The sequence below is a fragment of the Eumetopias jubatus genome, unplaced genomic scaffold, assembly GCF_037043125.1.
Source record: "Eumetopias jubatus isolate StellerSeaLion01/CBP00866 unplaced genomic scaffold, mEumJub1_p1.0 scaffold_9, whole genome shotgun sequence".
Lineage (NCBI taxonomy): Eukaryota > Metazoa > Chordata > Mammalia > Carnivora > Otariidae > Eumetopias > Eumetopias jubatus.
In genome coordinates this window covers 65579684-65596653 of record NW_028274815.1, presented here as the reverse complement: position 1 = coordinate 65596653, position 16970 = coordinate 65579684, and the positions used below count along the sequence as shown (strand labels likewise).

The 16970-nt window shown below is 34.4% G+C and overlaps 1 protein-coding gene across 2 annotated transcripts in view; it reads right to left on the bottom strand.

Annotated features, from left to right (window-relative positions):
* PPP4R3B (protein phosphatase 4 regulatory subunit 3B) overlaps positions 1–16970 on the bottom strand; it is a 62595-nt gene that overhangs the window by 24505 nt on the left and 21120 nt on the right. For both annotated transcript variants that reach the window (XM_028103888.2, XM_028103887.2), the window contains exons 5-7: positions 12636–12713; positions 11350–11466; positions 9853–9969 (exon numbers count right to left, since the gene is read on the bottom strand). In XM_028103888.2, the coding sequence (XP_027959689.1) occupies positions 9853–9969; positions 11350–11466; positions 12636–12713 (312 nt within the window). The remainder of the gene's footprint in view (positions 1–9852; positions 9970–11349; positions 11467–12635; positions 12714–16970) is intronic.

Sequence of the window (16970 nt, the reverse complement as noted above, 5' to 3'; positions counted from 1 at the left end):
AAATTGCTAAGTGGAACCTCCAGGAAAGTGCTTTAAAATAAAACACAAAAGCTTTCTAGCCTTCTCCATTATTTTGCTGCCTTTCTTATTCCTGGAGGTGGAAGAGCAATCTCAAAGTAACAGACATTAAAACCAGAAAATGAGGATGACTGACTCAAAAGATGAAAGTCTTTTGGCATCATGAGCTGTATAGTTAAGGGCATCATGGAGCTGCTTCATGACTTGTGACATGAATAAAACTTTCATTAGGTAAAACTGTTCTAAGTTGGTTTTTCTTTTTTTGTGTGACAAAAGCACTTAACATAATACCTACTTTCTCAGCAAAATTTTAAGTATATAATATTCTTGACTATAGGTACTATGCTGTACAGTAGATCTCTAGAACTTACTCATCCTGTATAACCGAAACTCTATACCCTTTGTCTAATATCTTCCCCATTTCCCCCATTCCCCATCCCCTGGCAAGTACCATTATTCTCTGATTCTATGAGTCTGTATTACTCATATAAGAAGTATCACGTATTTTTCCTTCTGTGTCTGGCTTAGTTCACTTGGCAAATTGTCCTCTAGGTTCATCGAAGTTGTAAAAAATGGCAGGACTTCCTTTCATTAAGGGTGAATAATGTTCCACTGTACATATGACAAATTTATCCATTCATCTGCAGATGGACACTGAGGTTGCTCAGATGTCTTGACTACTGTGAATGCTGCTGCAATGAACATGGGAGGGCAGATATCTCTTTAAGATCTTTTGGATTTATGGACAGAAGCAAGATTGCTGGATCATATGGTAGTCTAATTTTTAGAGGAACTTCCATCTGTTTTCCATGATGGCTGCTCCAATATATCCCCATCATCAGTGTACAAGGACTCTTCTTTTCTCCACATCCTTGTCAAGACTTGTCATCTTTATTTTTTTATATTAGCCATACTTTTTTTTTTTGAGGACATGTTCCACATTTTATTTACATTTTAAGACTAACTTTAATCTCAAAATTACATATCCATTTACCTATTTCCTTTCTGCTGATTGCACTTAAATGCATGGTTTGTCAAAGACTGTAAACAAATATTTACCATGTTTGTTACATGTAACATGCAGGAACAGCTTTTAACAGAAATTCATCGACCTCCCCCACAACACTTTTTTATTATAAATACAGTTATAGAAACAATCCTGGACATGTTTTTGATACTACTATAGTCAGCACCCATACCACTTCAAAAATTAACACAATTTGTGAAAATATTCATTGTACCTACTTCAGTTTCACCTGAAGCTCTTTCACTAAGCAAGATGGATAAAGCATGCCATTTCTGTTTTTCCTTCTTGAGATTTTTTACTTTTCAGAAACACACATGCTTCCACAGCATGACTCTTCTCTCCATGCTTTCACCTTGTAAACCTGAATTCTATTTTGGATACTCGAGGTTTATGTGTAAATGACAGTGCCATTGCCTACTACCTCTTGTCCTTCAAGTTCTTCCAACAAGCGAAAATTACAAGTAACTTTAACTCCTGTGGAGACTACCTTCTCCTACAACCCTGATACTAGCCATCCTAATAGATGTGTGTGTACTTAGGAGAAATGTCTGTTCAGTCCCTTTGCCCATTTTCAAATTGGTTTGTCTTTTTGCTACTGGGTTGCAGGAATTCCTTACATATTTTGAATATTAATATCTCATCAGCAATTGCAAACAAACTCTACACTTTTACTTCCAACCTACATACTATGTTATTGATGTCAGAATTTATTTTATATTTATTTAAAAAAATTTTTTTAAAGATTTTATTTATCTGTCAGAGAGAGAGAGTGCACGAGCAGGGGGAGCAGCGGACAGAGGAAGAAGCAGGCTCCCCATTGAACAAGGAGCCCGATGCGGGACTCGATCCCAGGACTCGGGGATCATGACCCAAGCCGAAGGCAGACGCTTAACCAACTGAGCCACCCAGGTGTCCCAGAATTTATTTTTTTATATTGTGTATCTATTAAAAATTTTTATAGTTATAGTTATTCTTAATATTGTCTTTTACCTTTTATACGAGGTTAAAAGTGATTTATACACCATGAATAGAGTATTATGTTATTCTGTATCTGTCTATATATTTACCTTCACCAGTGAGATTTACACTTTCAAAATGCTTTCTTGTAGCTGTTTAGTATTCTTTTATTTTTTAACTTTAAGAATTCCCTTTAAGCATGTCTGGTAAGGCAGGTCTAGTGATGCCAGGTAAAGTATTCTCGGTTGGTTTTTTCTTTCAGTACTTTGAATATATCAACTCACTCTTTCCTAGCCTGAAAGGTTTTTGCTAAGAAATTTGCTGAGACTTATGGGAGTTCCCTTGTATGTGATGAGGGTTTTTGTTTTTTTGGGGTGTTTTTGTTTTTTGTCTTGCCACCCTAAAAATTCTCTTTGTCTTTGACTTTTGACAGTTTTATTGTGATGTGTCTTAGTGAAGACCTCTTTGGATAGAATCTATTTGAGGACATATAAATTTCATGTACCTGGATGACCATATCTCTCCCCTGATTTGATGCTATTAGCCATTATTTCTTTAAATAGGCTTCTGCCCCTTTCTTTTCTCCTTTGAGGGTACCATAATGTGTATACTGTTTTTCTTTATTGTGTCCTGTAATTCATGAATGCTTTCTCCACTATTTTTCATTCTTTTTCCTTTTAGTTCTCTGACTGGATAATTTCAAATGGCTTGTCTTTGAGTTCTCTGATTTTTATTTCTGCTTGACTGAGTCTACTGTTGAAGCTGTTTATTGCCTTTTTTTTTTCCTCAATGTGTTCTTTAGCTCTAGAATTTTTTTTTTTAAGATTTTATTTATTTATTTGACAGAGCGAGAGAACAAGCAAGGGGAGCAGCAGGGAGAGGGAGAAGCAGGCTCCCTAGCTCAGCAGGGAGCCCAACATGGGACTCGATCTGGGACTCTGGGATCATGACCTGAGCCGAAGGCAGACACTTAACTGACTGAGCCACCCAGGCACCCCTCTTCTGGTTCTTTTTTAATACTTTGTCTCTGCTGAACTTCTCATTTTGTTCATGTACTGTTTTCCTGATTTCATTTAGTTATCTGTGTTCTCTTGCAACTCACTGAACTTCTTTAAGATAATTATTTTGAATTCTTTGTCAGCCAGTTCAGTTTTCCATTATCTTAGGGTCAGTTATGATAGTTTTATTTTGTTTTGCTTTGGTGGTGTCAAGTTTTCCTGATCTTTGTAATCTTGCACTGATGTCTGCCCATCTAGAGAAGCAGTTAGCTCTTTGTCCTTACAGACTGGCTTTGGCAGGGAAAGTTCTTCACCAGTCAGAGATTTTGGTTGAGTCAGCTGATGGGGTTCATTACTGGGGTACATGGACCAGCTACTGAGATGTGTGTGGTGGTGTTGAGAGCCCCTGCTCCTTTTCTTTGTTCTTAGCTATTACAAGGTGATACCCTCACTGCTCTGGGTAGGACCTGAAAGAAATGGCCCTCATGGGTAGCATTCTGAAAGGCTGGGGATGTCACTCAGACTCTCTCTTTGTTCTCCCTTTTCCCATGAGAGAATCTGTGGGCCCAGAGGGATCTCTCTCAGTACTGTGCTATGCTGACTTGGGGAGAAGTGACAAGGATAAAGTGAAACTGTTCTTACCCTTTTCAATGCATCTTTTCTCATTTCTGTGCTGCACTAAAATGCTGTAACCTATAACCTGGACTCTAGAAGTTGCATGGAGGTATTTGTGTCTGTTAATAGTTGTTAAATCGGTTTCTGTTGTGGGGACAAGACCTGGAATTTCCTATTCTGCCATCTTGCTGATGCCACTCCTGGTTTTTCTGATATATGAAACCAAACCCATTCCTAAGTAATACCTTAATTCCTTATTCTCCTACTTTCTTCTGTCATAGGTCAGGTCTTCCTTCTCCAGTTATCTCTCCTCCACAATGCTGTTAGAACTATCCTTCTAAAACAGAGACCTGACGAAGACATCCTTTGTTTAGAATGGTTGTAAGATAAAAGATTCACTCCTTAGACTGGCTGTGTAGGTAAAAAATATTCTAATCCTGTGCTGTTTAACATGGTATCCACTTGCCACATTAGGCAGTTTAAAATTAAAACTAGTAATTCCTCAGTCACACTACCTACATTTTAAGTGCTTGGTAGCCACAGGTAGCACGTGGTTACCTTGTGGTTACAGAATAAACATTTCCATCATCACAGAAACTAAACAGCACTCTTCAAACCTATTATTATAGTTTCGTTGTTAAAGAAGAGGAAAAAAAGCAGGATAATCAGACTTAGACCAAAAAAAAAAAAAAAAGATGCAGGGGAGAAAAGGTCAAAATATGGGAATTTCTCACAATCAAAATACGAATTGCCACATGCAATGATACAAAAGTCTTTAAAGAAGCTGGCTTCTAAATCCTTGTGTCAGATAGGTTTTTTACTGCTCTTAAGTGTCACTGGAATGAAAAATAATTTAGTAAAGAAAACACAAAAGAGACAGGAATCTACAAATATTCTAATTCTGTAATAAGAGTCAGACCTCTGCACTAAAATCTGCTCTGAAAATACATATGAAATCAGACTTGCTTTTGGTCAAGATGGAGTGACAGGAACTAGATTTAGTTTTTACCTGGAACAACAACAAAAAGCTGGACAAAATATATGAAACTACAGTTGGTAAGACAGTAGACACTGGCCAGTAAAAGACAAAAAGATGGGAAAAAATGAGATAAGCCTTAGAATACATGTCAGGCTCTATTATTATTATTACAATTATTGTATTACTGGATCTTGCCAAACTAAGTAAAAATCAATTGCTAAAATACTAGAATTCACCACAGATTTATAGAAATTCTGCCCCACCGAGCAGTATGGAACAGCAAGACAGTCTTTTTCCAGAGGTACACCCACCTCAGTAAATAATTAAAATTAGTCTACTACAATACATGACTACATCCACTCAAAAGTAATGGTATTTTTCAGAAACAATGAACAAATAGTTCAAAACAATTAATGAATGGTTGAACATACATCAATGAACTAAAAGTATTATCAACATTATATGTTGTCTGTAAGGCATGTTTCATTTCTTAACATAATAAAGCAAGTCCTTCTGAACAGAAGGAACAGCTGAAACAAAGGACCCAGCCTCTCTAACTGCAGTACAGCCATCTAAGATATACACTATCCAAGTGACCTTATTAACTCTCCCATACCTGTTTCTCCAATGGCAGAACACAGGAAATGGAATAGAAAATCACTGTAAGTTGGACCACTCTTTCAAAATTCAAGCCAGCTTGAGTTGAACTGTCTTATTTCTAACTGTTTGCAGGAGTTCCTTACTGGTACCATTAAAATACTGCACATACAAATCCAGTTTTCCTTAACCTGCTTCTCCAACAATGGCATTACTCAGGCTAGAAAAAAACTTATGCTCAAGTAAGTGCAGCTAAATAGTGAAGATACAAGAAAAACTACTGGAAAATTCCTTCTTAAAATCAAATGACTTGATGTGCAAATAAACCATTATAGAGTAACTCCAGTTAATATGTGTCAATGCCGGAGCACCAAAATCTAGAGAACACCCTCTTAAATTTATATATATATGTATATACAAAATTTTTTTCTCCACCTCCCCTTAAATTTATAGTCTTAAGAGGGCCCAATGACCTCCTTTCCATTGAAGTCTGCTTATTCCTATGTCCTCTCTTTTAACTTCTTTTTACACCACCATAGCAGCTTCTGCAACTACAAACTTTAATTCAGAGTCAGCCTTTAAATGCCCCCCCACTGTCCTGAAATATTCTGAGAAAGGGGTCTAAGTTAGGGGTTGGCAAACCACAAGACCACTTTGCTGGTTGCCTACTTTGTAAATAAAGTTTTATGGTAAAACATTTACTGGAACATAGCTACACCATCTTTGGACAATTCATATTACAATGGCAGGGTTGAGTAACTGCAACAGACACCATAGCGCTCATCAAGTCTTATCTTCTGGCCTTTTAAAGAAAGTTTGCTATCCTTTACCTAAAGAGCAACATTTAAGTGAGTTTAACCAAGGTTTCCGAGAGATTTTTCAAGGTTTTAGTTATTTCTAAATCAAAGTTTTAGAGAAATGATACTCCCATTGGTTTCATCACACTCCAACCTCATACTATTCTTAGAAGCACATAATGGTTTTTAAAGTACATTTTTGTAGGTTTAAGAATTTTGCTATATTGTAAAAAATAATCAGCAACAGAGGGGAAGTTCTAGGTACCTACATAAGGAATTGAGAGATTATCCAGGTTATCAGTTGGCCTCTCTACTTTCTGGCTGGGAAAGATAAAGAACATACTTATTTCATTGCTTCTAAGATTTCTTAAAACTTTCAACTTCTTGATATTAAGATACATTTTATAATCTATGGCATTAGACAGTTACCAGCCAATTAGAAAGCATGACAAAGTAAAATGAAATTTTCCACTAACACTTTCAGGTAAGATCAAGAAAATATTAGCATCCATGTTATCTTAGATTCCATAAATATAGTAAATAAGAGGAAAAGAAAGAATGACAGGAGCAGGAACATTATTCTGAAGTAGAATAAAAACTGATGGATGTTCTGGAAACATCTTTGTTCTTTAAATGTAAGAATTATTTTAAAAATGCACATGAAATTTGTTCTGCAGCAACTTGAATGAGGGCTAAAATAATGAGAAAAACAATACTTCTTTTAATCCATCTGACATGTCAGAAGAAAGCAAAAACAGCTCTTCAAATTCTACAGAACTTTATGGTCCAATTTCTCAAGTCTGTGAAACAGCAAAACAGTCTGAATAAAAAAACTTTAAGCTCATTTTTTAAAGTTGAGGGAATTCTTGATGTGATGCACTGAAGTAAACATTACTTCTGTACCATTCCTGACACAAAGATACAACCTAAATCAAATCATGAGGATATATAAGACAAATCCAAATTGTTGGGATACTAGACAAGAAAATTTTCAGTTGTGTCTTAGTTAAAAAGAACATTACTGGGACAACTGACAAAATCTTAGATAGGACTGCAGTTAGATGTTAGTACTGTAAAAATGCTAATATCCTGATTTTGATAATTATAATAGACAGTGAAGTAGATACTGGTAAAAAGGCACTGTGCAATCATTTCTGTGCTTTATTCTTCAATGATTTAGCAGAAGCAAATTAGAGATAAAACATTAACAACTGGGGAATCTGGGTGAAGTGTATATGGGAGTTCTTTGTACTATTATTATAACTTTTCTGTAAATTAAATATTACTTCAAAACAAGAAGTTAAAAAATGGATGCAAATTTAAGAAACATAATATGTTCAATAACATCAAACAGTTAAAATATCAGTTAACCCACAGAGATTAGCTTATGTATTTTTAACTTTATTATGGCAAATTTCATCTTCCAGAATTACTATAAACACCACATATAATTCTGTTAAGTATTTCAGTATAAAACTTTACAAAATAAGGATTCTTAAAAAAATAACCCCAATGCTATTATCATATCTTAAAAAATTAACATATGAGTTTATTCTTAAATGAGAAATACAGTGAAAATACCTGCCAAAATAAGTGGTTCAGTAATAGCCACGTTACTTACCCAGTCAGATTCTAAAATAAGTTTTACTAAATGTTTCAAAGGACATTAGCATAAAAATACGTGAAATCTGTGGCATAACAAAAAGACAGTAATTATTGCTAAATCTATCCATCTAGCTTAGAAAGAAATAATGACTATAGTAAAAAATGTTAGTATTTCCTTTTGCTCAAAATGTATTTTAATGTGTAATCCAGGTTCCTAAAACTAAATCTGCTCCATAATAACTGGAAAGAAAGTTTGAATGCTGTCAATTTACTTTAAAAGGGCATCAAAATAGCAAGTGCCCACCAAATACACAGGTAAGTCTTTTCTTTTTAAAGGTTACCAGGAACTCAACAAAGAATTTGGCATGTAGAATCCTTAATTTTAAAGCAAAAAAAAAAAAAAATTTATCCTCTTTTGTGGGCAACTCAATTATTTTAACGCAACAAAATTTTTATCTTTTTTTTTTTTTTTTTAAGATTTTATTTATTTGACAGAGAGAGACACAGCGAGAGAGGGAACACAAGCAGGGGGAGTGGGAGAGGGAGAAGCAGGCCTCCCGCCGAGCAGGGAGCCCGATGCGGGGCTCGATCCCAGGACCCTGAGATCATGACCTGAGCCGAAGGCAGACGCTTAACGACTGAGCCACCCAGGCGCCCCAACGCAACAAAATTTTTAAATTGTTAAACTGCTAGATCTCAGAAAATTCAGGGAAATGAAAGACCTTGAAGACTATGATTATAAAAAAAGAAAACTGAGAAAGGGACCATAGTTAAATATCAGTAACTGCTTCTCTAAGTCTCATTTGTCAATTAAATGTAAACAAGGAAATATTTCTAATAAAAACAGAAATAAAAGCTTTCAGAGTTAAGAATCCTATTCTTGGGCGCCTGGGTGGCTCAGTTGGTTAAGCAACTGCCTTCGGCTCAGGTCATGATCCTGGAGTCCCTGGATCGAGTCCCGCACCCGGCTCCCTGCTCAGCGGGGAGTCTGCTTCTCCCTCTGACCCTATCCCCTCTCATCCTGTCTCTTTCTCTCATTCTCTCTCTCTCAAATAAATAAAATCTTAAAAAAAAAAAGAATCCTATTCTTACAATCTGAAGAGATTTTATAATGAGTGCCCTTAATCACACACATCACTGAGAATGCAGCAATTAAGAGTGTTAAATTCAAAGTTACCTTCTGTACAGGATGGCACAAAAATACACATACCAACGGTGAGATTATAAACTGATTAACAAACTAGGTATTTATTTCTTTAAAGTCAGATTTAGCACCATTTGGGTTAAAAAAAAAAACCTTAAAATATACTTAACATAAAGATTTCTTCTATTTCTTTTCTACTGCCTAAAATTGTAACATTAGTTCAAACTGATTCTAAAATAAAATTGCTTAAAAAAAAAAAAAACACTGCGGGCACCTGGGTGGCTCAGTTGGTTGGGCGACTGCCTTCGGCTCGGGTCATGATCCTGGAGTCCCTGGATCGAGTCCCGCATCGGGCTCCCTGCTCAGCGGGGAGTCTGCTTCTCCCTCTGACCCTCTTCCCTCTCGTGCTCTCTATCTCTCATTCTCTCTCTCAAATAAATAAATAAAATCTTGGGAAAAAAAAAAACCACTGGAAATATCTAACAAAGAATGTAAAAATATCTAAGGAGACATTATGAGATTAAACACAAAACATAAACAACTGCAGTTTAATTCAATAGTAACTCATAACAAGGATCAAATTAACAATAGAAATCAAAATTTTCTTTATGATGGAACATAATTATATTTATTTTCTGTTTAACACTAAAACATATTTGATATAAGAAAGAGTACTTTAAATTGTAGCTATATGTTCATTTTGTTCTTAAAAGAGTTTAAGGGGAAAGTTTAAGTATTTCTGTGGTGGGAAAACACATTGGTCTCATTATTAAACATTTATTCACATGGAAAAAAAAGACACATTTGAACAAGTGAAGGCAACTTGTTAGTTACACTAGAAGTGCCTGACCTAAGGGGCTTGAAATTACATATCATTAGCACTTGAATTTTTTTGAAGAACTTGATTCTACTATAATCTATTTATCTCAACTCAAGTTTGAATACAGTTTTTACAATAAACAAATCAAATGCCACATATTCTGGGCTTGCTGAAGTCACAGTTGATCAGAAATCTATTCTGCCTCATTAAAGATTTAGATTGTAGTTATACTTTTTTCTCCATAGTATGCAAACACTACAGGTAATTCACATAGAATCAGAGAATTATTACTTACATCATCACTCTGCTGGGCTTCTTGCATTACAAATTCTCGGACCATGGATGGACTAAACTCTACTAGATAAGAAAATATATCTGTAGCTGCTGATCTGACTTGCAAATCATCCATGCCCTGGTAAAAGGAAAATTAGGTTAGAGACTGTTAACAAAAATTATGCCATGTTCCCTATCTTTCCCAAATCTATGCACACCAACTTTTTGGATTCAGACATTGTATTGGAATCTTTTCTTCCTTTTCTTGTATAAATATTAAAAGCTTTTAAGCAGCTCAATGATTAGTTTCTGCCAGTTTTCACCATCACAAATATAAACACTTAGAGAATTTTGATGTAAGGATCAGCATAGGATTATACTATTACACTTTACAAATGCTGTAAAAAAATTTTTTTTATTTATTTATATGCAAAATGTGAATGATGTTACCTAGTTAAGACTTCAAAATTTTCCAGAATCTGTCTTTGGTCCTGGATTTGCCAGTTACTCCTTAGTAACTGATTCTCTCTTTTATGACTCTCCTAAGAGAGGACGCTTTTGAAAAGCACTCTGGGTATTTTCACTCTTTGTCCACATCTTAGTTTTCTAAGGTAGTGATCCTGAATGCTTTTCCCTCTTTAATAGATAAAGGATACATGACTTGTAAGTTACAAAATCTCCAAGTGATTCTGACAACATTCCTTAACTCAGCATTCTCAAAGTGTGGTCCAGGGAATTTTGATGAGGTGTTCAACACCCTTTTCAGAAAGTGCATGAGATTAAAACTATTTTCATAATACTAAACAATACTAGCGCATTAATGGCCCTTTTCACTCTGAGGATATCACAAGTATAGTGAGACATGTGGGATCACAACAAAGCAAATGCAGAAGTTGCTATGAGAATCTAGCTGCCTATACCAAATGTTAAAGGGATGGGCGAAAAAAGGTGAAACAACGCCATTCTTCACTAAAATTTTTTTTGTTTCTGGCAAATTATTTTTTCATAAAAGTTATATTATTTGTAACAAATGTTTGGTCATCTTAAAACGAACTGATAAATATTTAAAAGTTTTTCAGTTTTAATTTTCATACAATACCAATGGATAAAAATCATATAAACAAATGTATGCGAACCACTGCCCTAAACCATATTGCAGCATGAGCTGCTTTGGTCCAGCCTGAGCTCACTCTACTCACTGGTCTAAAAAAGAAAGATATTTTAATAGTTTCTATGAAACATAATATTGTTACAGAAGAAATAACAGTCTTAAAAAAGCATGTGGGATTTTTATTCACTTGAAGCCATATTATATGCAAGTGCTTACATATTAATATCACAAACTTAAATTAATAAAATCCGAAGACTGAACACACACTTGTAGTAATTCACTATCAAGTGAATCATAACCTAATATATATAATTCAATATGCATTACTATAATAAATACTTTCACATACATAATATAGAACTACTACAAATTCACAACTTCAAACATGAAAAGAAGCTATATAATTACCATTACAATTTCAAGAGCAGGAAGAATTCCCAACTTTGCCAAAGTTTTGAAAAATGCATCCCTGTTTTGAGGTTGTAATGTCTGAGAAAATGCACAAAATTCCTTGAAAAAGTTAACCTGTAATATTAGAAAGTATAGTAAGAAGTTGACACACATAAGAGCAAAGTTGGCACACTTTAATGTGATGTACCACAGTGGATTGTGCCCTTCTAAAGGACCTTGATTTTTTAGGGTGTCCTGGCTCCTTAAAACCTATATTAAAATAACATATTAAAAACTAGCATCCCACTAAAAGTAAGCTTTGCATTACTTCTTAACACTGAACAATGAACTCTCCAAAGACATTATAGAGTACATGTTATATGAGGAGTCCCAGTGGGTGAATACACATATAATATTAACTTACGGTTTGGTTGCAAAAATGTCATGTAAGGCATGTATCCTGAATTAGAGCATGTATTTTCACAGAAACATGCTGTATAACAAATGGTGGCTGGGTCCTCAGGGGGCTCTCAAAAGTACAATTCCATTTTTAAGAATTGGAAAGGACATTAGACATTCCCGAGTTTAAAGAACTAATTTTTTAAAAGAGAAAACTGAGCAGGCGATCAACTATACCAAGATGACTTGGCTGACTTTAAGTTGGCAATCCTGCATTTCTTTTCTTTTTTTATGTTATGTTAATCACCATACATTACATCATTAGTTTTTGATGTAGTGTTCTATGATTCATTGTTTGTGTATAACACCCAGTGCTCCACTTGCATTTCTTTTTAAAACCCAAGCACTTGATTATGTTTAAAAAAAATGACAAACTGCTAGTAAATAGCAATCACTATTTTCTTCCACCAAACATGGCTTATACCTCATAAAATATACACATATTCAAAAGAAAAAAACATTCCAAGAACCAAATTACTTACATGCATTTATTCAAGAAGCACTGTAGTTACCTTTTTTCTTTAAAAAAAAAAAAAAAAAAAGCTGTTCTATAATGTACCTACAGCCATAAAAATGTATGAGTTTGTAGTTCTGTCCTAACATAAACCCCATACCTAATTTTGGGATCTGTAACACACACAAGTCCCCTCATCAAAGTAATTTAAGAAATTTGTAAATATACAACAGAGTAAGTTTGAGAAACTTTGAGAATAATTATATAGTATAAATACATATCTTTCATCTCATATTTATAAAAAAATTCTTAACAAATTCAGTATTGAAAGCTGTATATGCCAACAGTAAGTGCTCTTTAAAGGTTCGAATTTCAGGATTAAGTAACTTACCAATTCACGCCGTTTATCATCATCTGTAGCCTCATCTGTTAACTGTGCAAAGACTTCAGACAAAAACTTCTCATCTTCCTACATGAGAAGAAATAATTACTATGAAACAGCCTAACAACAGTATAAAGTTACACTCATTTGTATGATCTACACAAATTATAATAAAAGTAGCTGAAAACCCAATAGTTTCATCATGAAACCTAAAATCCCAGGGTATATTCATGTTGTAAGTTTCAAACCCTGACTACACCATTTAATATTAGTTATACATTACATTAATACCTCATTTAACCAGAAACTTCAGCTATAAAGAACCCTTTGGAAAACAAAAAAAACCCAGTTATGTTCTAGAAGTCATACATGAAAACTCACATATTTTAACTGCAGTTAAAGGCTCTGCAGCTCCCTCTCAGGGTCTATTCCTTTTTTTTTTTTTTAAATTTTATTTATTTATTTGAGAGAGAGAGAGAGAGAGTGGGAGAGAGAGACAGCATGCACAAGCCGAGGAAGAGGCAGAGGGAGGGAGAAGCAGACTCCCTGCTGAGCAGGGAGCCGGATGAGGGACTCCATCCCAGACTCCTGGGATCATGACTTCTGGGATCATGACCTGAGCTGAAGGCAGACGCTTCACTGACTGAGCCACCCAGGAGCCCCTATTTATTTACTTTTAATTTAAGTGTAATTCAAACAAGTTTGAAGATCTCATTGTCAATCGGCCGATTAGAAAAATGAGAAATTACAAATATGGCACAGGAACGGCAGTAATGGAGACTGAATTCTGGCAGTGGTAAGACTGCAAAGCCTTTTAAAACACAAAAACTCATGGAATATAATTATCTAGGGCCATTTGGGGTACAGGCTTACATTTTCTTATGGTTCCCAAGGATAAAACTAAATGATAAACACTACAATAACTGCTTTTCAGACTGATGACTCTGAGGTATTAAAGGGCAGATATGTGTTAGTTTATCTAAGTACTATTTACAAGGACAAACAAAAAATATAGTAGAGTACATACTATATAATCTTATTTTTAATATAAATTTATGTGTCTAAAATCTAAAAGGGGTAAACATTAAAGTGTTAATTGTGATTATCTTTTGGTGATGGATTATGAGTGATTTTTGCTTATCTATATTTTCCAGTTTTCCACAATAAGTATGGTTTATTAAATTACAAAGGAAAAAACTGACATAAATTCTGAAATTCACTTCGGAAATGTCCATCAAAACCTGCTAAAAAAACCTATGCTTTTAAATTTCACTTATTTTTAAAATTCACTTTTATGAAATACAACTTGCATTAATTTTATTTAAGGTAGCATGTTCTAAGAATGTTTGTAATAGTGATACCTTCATGGTTGACAATAAAATCAAATCATGACATGTTAAGGATATACCTTAAATACCTGCCCTTTTACTTAATGTGGATCATCTGTGAAGTGGTATCAATCCTTTAAATAAGTTTTTCTAAAATAAGATAAAATGTATATATAAAAAATCTAAGTAAAAACCACTAGGTAAGATTATGGACGATGTAACATATTCTCCCACTAACCATTCATCAGTGTTACTCAAAGAACACTGAAAGCCACTCCCGTTCATTAGTCTGACTCAGAATGGTGTTTTTGTTCTTTATTTTGTTGACTTCTTATGGCCTTATACACCATGGCCTGAACCATCTGTTTCTGAGAGAATTCAACAGCATTATACTTACTTCTCAACTCACTTTTTCTAAATACTTTTCCTCTCAATATTTTAGGTTTTGGTGAATAACTATGCACTTATACCTTTTACAAATTTTTTTCTTCTTCCATCTCTCCCAGATTAAATCTTCCTTTCTTGTCTAAAGATTTTTTAACTTTTTTGAGAACACTTTCATAGGAAAATAGTTTCAATTCTTTGATAAATACAATTTCTTCCATGATCCATTATTTGTGTGCTGACAGCTAGAACTGCTTAACGTATTATGGAAGCAATTTCAAGTATATTATAGCCTGCTAGGAGAATATTTTCTAATTCCTATTATATATATTTTTTCTGATTTCTTTATTCTTGATAATACTCTAAAAAGCACTCTATTCCAATGTACATTAAAAAAGCAATTAGAAAGTTCAGGTTAACTAAACTCTTATGCCCCAATCAAGCTTAAGAGAATCTCAACATGTACTGGAGTACATACCAGGAGCCAGTGACCACAGTAAGTGCTTTCATATAATTTCTGTTAATTAACCTAATTCAGGCTAGGAGTTATTTTATGTACCTTTGCACTAACTCATTTTGGTTCAGATAAATAGAATTCTTATATTTTCACTTGCTTATGTAACTCATACAACAGCTGGTTAATACTCATTTAAGAAGCTACAGATATCAGGATGCCTGGGTGGCTCAGTCAGCTAGGTGTCTGACTCTTAGTTTTGGCTAAGGTTGTGAGATGGAGCCCCACGTCCAGCTCCGCCCTCAGCATGGAGTCTGCTGGAGATTCTTTCTCCCCCCGCTTCCCTCTCCCTCTGCTCCTCTCCCAACTCATTCGTGCACACCCACACTTGCTCTCTCTTTCTCAAATAAATAAAGCTACAGATAGGTATCCTAGCTAGAAGGATATCTGGAAACATCTAATACCTAGCCCAAAACTTTGTACATGGAAACCTCAGAGCTGGGCTTTAGGAAATGAGCTTTTAGAGGCCAATCACCATAATCCTAATTTCTTTCTTCTCACACACTGTTGAGAATAGAAAATAAAATTCAGCATCACTGCTGACACATAAGAGATAACTAAGTGGTAAACCCTGGATAAACAACAGGTAATTCACAGTATATGACTATTTCATAAATACATCTAATGGACCAGAAATGAGTAAGACTTTCTTTTCTTAAAGCTACACTTGATTTATATAATTGTAGCCTTTATAAATAGATCTATGACACAATATATAAAATGACAAAGTGTTATAAATATTTACTTATAATTTGCATAATTTATTTTTTAAAATATAAAAAAGCATTTATAATTCAGTATTATGGATTTGGAAACCCTTCTGAAGTCAAAAGCAATCATTTGAAAGCTTCTGCACTTGAGTTTCTGTTAATGGGTACTTTACATCAGCTACACTGACTGTGAGTCTACTTCCAAACTCTTTAACTGTAACTGTTTTTCTGTTAGCAATTCAAATGGCACCCTGAATTGTACATCAAGTATGGTTTTAAAAAAGCAGGTCCCATATATTAAAAATGGAACCTCATTCATAAGTCTAATTTTCCCTTATACCTGTTATTGTGGAATAAGGAAAAACTGTGAGGTGAAAGAATGATCTAGAGAAGTAAATCCTGTGCAAAAAATACAGTAACAAGGGAAAGGTGAATGATGGTTGGAAGCATCATGAAGTAGAATCTCATAGCTAAGTATTAAGACAGAGATTCTCAACATTTTGATCTCAGGACCACTTTAAACTCTTAAAAATGATGGAGGTCTCCAAAGAGCTTTTATTATGTGGATTATGTTTATCAATATTTATAATCAAAACTGAGACATTTAGAAACATTTATTAATTTGCTCTAGAAATAAGCTATTATAAGTTTACGTAAATATTTTGTATGAGAAAATTTTATAAATTTAGAAAAAAATTTATAAATTTAGAAAAAAGTGGCTCTGTTTTACATTTCTGTAAATCTCTACAATGTTTGGCTTAATAGAAGAAAGCTATATTCTCATATCTTCTTTGACATCCAATCTGTTGTGATATGTTGTTTTGGTTGAAGTATATGAACAAAATACCGCCTCACAGTAACAAGAAGCTGTAAAAGGAAAAACTTCACAGACCTCTCTGAAAGGGTTTCAGGAGCTCTGAGAACACACCTGAGAACCACTACACTATGTATACGGAAGCTGCTCAAAAAATTTAATGAGTGATATGGACATAACAAAGGCAGTTATGTAGGAAACTGTGGGTATCGTATACTACCACAAGTAAAGCAAAATCTTCAAAATCATCCTTACTACACTGTTAGGGTATAAAGGATTAACATGACAAACACAGTATAAATTCCTATTTTACAACTCAAGGAGATGGAATAAAACCAACATCACATAGTAAATAATTTAATTATCATTTCCTGAAGATTAATGTTTCTCAGTACTGCCTGCACATCTGAATTATTCAGGAAGCTTTAAGTGTGCGCGCACACACACAGACACACATACACACACACTCATATATACCCCCCTAATAATAACTAGGTCTCAGAAAATGGACTAAAAGATAGTCTTAAAATAGCTGTTTTTGTTCAGGATGATGAAAAAGTTCTGGAAATGGACTTAACTTAAAAGTTCTGTGAA